This window comes from Procambarus clarkii, chromosome 83 (assembly GCF_040958095.1).
Source record: "Procambarus clarkii isolate CNS0578487 chromosome 83, FALCON_Pclarkii_2.0, whole genome shotgun sequence".
Lineage (NCBI taxonomy): Eukaryota > Metazoa > Arthropoda > Malacostraca > Decapoda > Cambaridae > Procambarus > Procambarus clarkii.
In genome coordinates, this window is record NC_091232.1 from 18,641,445 (window position 1) to 18,648,176 (window position 6,732).

The window sequence follows — 6,732 nt, forward strand, 5'->3', positions numbered from 1 at the left end:
TGATCGAGATAACTTCAAAAGGTCAGTTGAAAGCAACGGTTACAAGCTCAACGGTTCTTCAGCTCAAGGTCACGTTGATAAATAGTTGCAAGCTCAGCAAGCATAATGTAGGTCAGAAACAGATGCTTTTTACCCCCAGGTGCATAGACTCATGAAACCGCCTACTCGCCGATGCCGTGAACACCAAAACACTGCTGAATTTTAAAATCCAGCTTGAAAAAATCATCAGTATAAATGGGAGGGGGGGGGGGGGGACTTTGATAAGTCATCGGCTTCCTGCCCTTGTCGAGGACACTGGAATGTTAGTGGCTCCTCAGGTAAATTCAGGAAAATTATCACGCTTCCTCCGCTCGTCTCTCCACTACTATGCTGTGGTAGTATCTCTTGTTTTTGTTTTTCACATTGACGAAGCTGTTTGGTTTTACTGCACCTTATTCCACACAACTCTTTATCATTTTCGTCTCTTATTGTAATAAAATTGTTCCAATATATTGTAATCTAATAATTTCTCTCTCAAAAAAAAATCACCAGTATTGCAACGTCTTGCAATTAGCGGGCAGCATTCCTGGAGGCAGACGTTGTTTAGTTGAGTGGTGAAGGCCGAGCGGGAGAGGTGCTTGCTCGCTCACCTGCAACAACTTGTGATTAACTTCCTTATTGTGATACAATTTTTATCGACCATTAAAAAAATGGCAATGACTTGCAAGATTTTGTTTGTGTTGACACTAGCAACAGTCAACGGCCAGATGTTGGAACATCGTGATTTGGTTGCTATGAATGCATCGTGTTCAGTTGAGGGGTTTTGTGACGGTAGTGATTACATGAGTAGAGAAAACTGTTACTGTGATGACCTGTGCGCGGAGTATGGCGATTGTTGTCCTGACTCATTCCACTACAGACGGGAAGATCAGGTCCGGCCAGAAAAGTACGGGTGTGTGAGTGTGGGTTATCGCAGCGTTTACATGAAGGACACGTGCATGTCAGGGTGGCAGGACGAGGAGGTAGCCCAGCTGTGCCTGGCTGGCTCCCCGGCAAATATCTCCAGCAGCAGGGACCCGCTGGCCCACCTCCCCGCCACCAGCAACACCACCTCCGTCATCTACACCAACTACTACTGCGCCATCTGCAACAACGACTCCCATCACCTCACACTCTGGAAGACAGAACTGCAGTTTGACCTGAGTATGAAACATCCTTCAGATCAACAGAATAACTTAACCGAATACATAACTTCTCATTTATTGTTCGCAAACGGAACTTGGGGTGCATTTATTCCCTTAAATAATACAGATATATTTAAAACAATTAATATTAACATTGTAATCCCTAGTATTGCAAGGGACTGCGACTCCACCATCAGGTCGTGTGCTGAGAACTGGAAGGACGCTTCTGTTGCTGCTCTGTGTCACTCTTACACGGCAGTGAGGTATGTGGGTTCCATTGCCTATAGGAACCCCCATTGTCTTCTATGTAACAACCACCAATTCTCTAAAAGTAGTTGTCAGACTTATAGCTATTCAACAGTTGCACATGGTTTCATTATTGTAGTTGATATGAATGACAGTAGTGGTAGTAATATTGTCGGATTTACAAACACTTGCCAGTCCGACGAATCTCATGATATTTTTTTAAAGACGTGTAGAAACACGAGGAAAAATGTGAATCAAACATATACAGGCGACAAGTGCATAGATGGTGATGTTGAAGGAACAACCAACAGCTCGGATGCCTCGACTTGTTCTTCATACACCACAGGCAGTAACAGGACGACTTGTGAATTTAAAGAAACTCTTAAGTGTGAAAAAAAATGCCTAATTAAAGGGAAATTCACGTTGTACGAGAACAGAACAGTGTACATAGAGCCTTACGACCGATGGTACCATGCGGGAGGGTACGAGATTACTAATGGCGGCGTCCTGGTGTGCTCGACACAGACACAAACAGAAAAGTTCTCCGCGGTGATGGGTTGGGTCTCACTGGCGGGTCTTGGGCTGTCCTGCCTTTGTCTCCTGCTTCACCTGGCTGCCTTCTTCTTGGTGCCTCGTCTTAGGAACCTCCCGGGCAAGTCCTTAGCGTCCCTCTGCCTGTCTCTTCTCACCGCCTACACCATCTTCATCTTCAGCACCTTCATCAAGCCTAGAACGACAGGATGTTATATCTCGGGAGTTATCATGTATTACTCCTTCCTCGCCTCCTTCTGCTGGATGAATATCATGGCCTTTGACGTGTGGCTGACATTTCGACAAGCTAAAGATGAGCTGCGAGTGTCATCTGGGAGACAGCGAAGCAAGTTCTTATTTTACTGTGTGTACGGCTGGCTGCTTCCCGCCCTCGCTGTGGCCGTCACAGTAACCCTTGATAAGATCGCCCCTGCAGGTCTTCCCTCAGAGTTTCTGCCCAACTTTGGTCAATCTTTGTGCTGGTTCGGGCAGCGCAAGGCCTTAATAGTGTTCTTTGCTGCTCCATTATTCGTAATTATGGCTGTCAATGTTGTGTTTTTCCTTTTTACTTCATATACCATCGGTGCCAGCAGAGAGCCGACGTTACGGAGCTCGTGTCCACAAAACAAGAAACAGTTTCTGCTGTATGTGCGACTGGCCGTGCTGATGGGCCTCTCCTGGATCACTGGCATCGTGGCTGGCTACCTGCAGCTGGAGGCCGTCTGGTACGTCTTCGTGGTCCTCAACACTCTGCAGGGAGTCTTCATCTTCTTGACCTTCACCTGCAGGAGCAAAGTGTGGCTGGCAGTGCAGGAGCTCTGTTTCAAGGAAGCTAAATCACATTCGGGTACAAGTATGACGCCGCCGCGGCCAGGTCTGACGTCAGACATTATAGACAGTTCTCGAATATCAATAGACACAGAGTTATCCAGCTCGCCAGACATTATAGACAGTTCTCGAATATCAATAGACACAGAGTTATCCAGCTCGCCTTTCAAGGCTCTCGCGGCTGTACGTGTATGTCTAACCCAGTAAAAGTTTAAAATATGTTTTAATGTGTCCAAATCAGTAAAATTTGTTGAAAATGACATATATAGTGGAAAATTTGTTAACGGTAGGTAGTATAATAAAATTCAACAAAATATGGAATCAGTGGTGAATGTGGAAAAAGCATTATAGTATCCGAGGTGAATTAAATTTATATTTTCACAGTAGTACGGTTGACAATTTTATATATATATATATATATATATATATATATATATATATATATATATATATATATATATATATATATATATATATATATATATATATATATATATATATATATATATATATATATATATTGGTAGCAGTCTTTCTTGTAAACACATGTTGTTAAATATGACCGAAAAGGTAAGATTAATAATTCTAACACGAATATTCTCAATATTTCTTATGTTTCTTTTCACTGTCGATGTTAATTGAAAAATCAATTTTCCAAAATTCATTTTTATTTCTAGTCTGACTTAGTCTAGAAATAATAAAAAAATCGATTTCTAGTCTAGTCTGAAGCTTATTGGCTTCAGAAAGCATTGGTTGGGGAGCTGGTCCTGCGAGAGAGACCCATTTGGTGGTTCAGTCTGTGCAGCTGGGATCATGTATCCCTGCCTGTTGACCTAGGTGCTCAGGTAGGATTTCCTTCACCAAGTTGTCAGACGCCACTGAAGAGGACAGGAACGCTGGTACAGCAATTTGTGTTGCTGTGCGCACGCCGAGGCCCCCGAGTCTGACAGGAAGGGAGGCCTGTTTCCGCTGTGAGTCACTGAGAGAAAGGTTGAGGGCTTTTTCTAGCATTGATTTCAGCAAGCTGTCGTACTCTTATAATTTAATATTACTGAAAGATGGCGAACTTCTAAGGAAGTAGGTCAGCCTGGGGAGTGACAAGCATCTGGTGATGAGGTAAAGTGCATCATGAGCATCGATGTCTTCAATCCTCTCGTTCATCCTCCTCAGGTTAGTGATCTTCTTACCAAGGACCTCGTCGATGACATTCCCTCCAAGAGGAGCACCTAGAAGTGTGCTGTCCTCAGGGTTGGTTATGTGAATGCAAGGCAAAACAACCTTTATTTGCTCTATTATGTGCTGGTTGGTGGAGGTTATTTCGCACTTGGAAGAGTTCACTGTGAGGCCAAGACTTCCTCCTTGCTCCTGAATTATTCTAATGTCATCCAAGAGTGAGTCTGGTAAGCCAGCCAGAGTACCATCGTCCAAAAACCAAATGTTGAGCTCACTGGACAGGTTATCGGTTACTTCCTTGATGACTAGGCAGAAATGAAAAGGAGCAAGGGGGTCACCCTGTTGGACACCTTGGGATTCACTTTCATGTTACCCGAAAAGCAAAGTGAGATTCTTGCTGTAACACGAGTTTGCAAACGGGTAGAGGGAAGGAAAAAGGCGATGAACCGCACTGAGGACTGCACCCCTTCGAACCAGATTGAGAGCATTTTTGTAGTGAAGTTTTATCAGGGCTTTCTCATCCGTATGTTGGCAATGTATGCTTCAGCTGCATGAGCCGAGTCCTCACACCCTTGGGGAATGCCAAACTCAGGCTGTTTTGGCTTCAGCATGTCTGCTGCTTCCTGATATATATATATATATATATATATATATATATATATATATATATATATATATATATATATATATATATATATATATATATATATATGTATGTATATATATATATATATATATATATATATATATATATATATATATATATATATATATATATATATATATATATATATATATGTATGTATATATATATATATATATATATATATATATATATATATATATATATATATATATATATATATATATATATATATATATATATATATATATATATATATATATATATATTATGAAATATGACCGAAAAAGTAAGATTAATAATTCTAACACGAATTTTCTCAATCTTTCGTACATTACGCTTCACTGTTGGAGGTAAATCAAAAATCAATTCTCCAAAATTCATTTTTATTTCTAGTCTGACGCGACACGGGCGCGTTTCGTAAAACTTATTACATTTTCAAAGACTTTAGTTCACAAATACACAACTGAATAGAACTTACGTATCTCCGATTTTATATCTACATTTGAGTGAGGTGGAAGGGGTGATGTGTTTCTGTGTTCCATTAAGGAACATATAATCTCTTCCCACAACCAAACCATCGCCAGAGAAATCCTAGTAAACAACACAGAAATCATCGATAGATACAGCGATAGCAGGCGGCTTGACGTTTGCGAGGCACTACACATCAAGAAGTCAACACCAGCAATCAACAGCCAATTATTGCACAACTATATTCTACCCACCTCAAGACTCCGCTCCAATATAGAAGCATCAAGAAATATGGACCAATAGGCTTTCTACAAACACTTCTATTCAATATCCATTGTTTCGTGTTCTGTCTTGTGTTGATGAAATTAATACCCTATTAATACTCTTGTTCTGTCTTGTGTTGATGAAATTAATACCCTATTAATACCACACTTTGTTCTGTCTTGTGTTAATGCCACATCACCCCTTCCACCTCACTCAAATGTAGATATAAAATCGGAGATACGTAAGTTCTATTCAGTTGTGTATTTGTGAACTAAAGTCTTTGAAAATGTAATAAGTTTTACGAAACGCGCCCGTGTCGCGTCAGACTAGAAATAAAAATGAATTTTGGAGAATTGATTTTTGATTTACCTCCAACAGTGAAGCGTAATGTACGAAAGATTGAGAAAATTCGTGTTAGAATTATTAATCCTACTTTTTCGGTCATATTTAATAATATATGTCTACAGGAAAGACTGCTACCAAATTATACTAATATATACATATATATATATATATATATATATATATATATATATATATATATATATATATATATATATATATATATATATATATATATATATATGCGAACAAGCCTGAATGGTCCCCAGGACATATGCAACTGAAAACTCACACCCCAGAAGTGACTCGAACCCATACTCCCAGAAGCAACGCATCTGGTATGTACAAGACGCCTTAATCCACTTGACCATCACGACCGGACATAATGAGGTGATAGCCGAGGCTATTTGAACCACCCCACCGCCGGCACTCGGATAGTTATCTTGGGCATAGCATTTTACCAAATCACCTCATTCTTTGGGGCAACACGTGAGGAACACAAATGCGAACAAGCCTGAATGGTCCCCAGGACATATGCAACTGAAAACTCACACCCCAGAAGTGACTCGAACCCATACTCCCAGAAGCAACGCATCTGGTATGTACAAGACGCCTTAATCCACTTGACCATCACGACCGGACATAATGAGGTGATAGCCGAGGCTATTTGAACCACCCCACCGCCGGCACTCGGATAGTTATCTTGGGCATAGCATTTTACCAAATCACCTCATTCTTTGGGGCAACACGTGAGGAACACAAATGCGAACAAGCCTGAATGGTCCCCAGGACATATGCAACTGAATACTCACACCCCAGAAGTGACTCGAACCCATACTCCCAGAAGCAACGCATCTGGTATGTACAAGACGCCTTAATCCACTTGACCATCACGACCGGACATAATGAGGTGATAGCCGAGGCTATTTGAACCACCCCACCGCCGGCACTCGGATAGTTATCTTGGGCATAGCATTTTACCAAATCACCTCATTCTTTGGGGCAACACGTGAGGAACACAAATGCGAACAAGCCTGAATGGTCCCCAGGACATATGCAACTGAAAACTCA

The 6,732-nt window shown here is 41.1% G+C and overlaps 1 protein-coding gene across 1 annotated transcript; it reads left to right on the plus strand.

Moving 5' to 3' along the window:
• The first annotated feature begins 695 nt into the window (after positions 1–695).
• LOC123751662 (uncharacterized) lies at positions 696–2,975 on the plus strand. The gene has a single exon (XM_045733748.2). The coding sequence runs from the start codon at positions 696–698 to the stop codon at positions 2,973–2,975; it is 2,280 nt and encodes a 759-aa protein (XP_045589704.2).
• Positions 2,976–6,732: the final 3,757 nt, after the last annotated feature.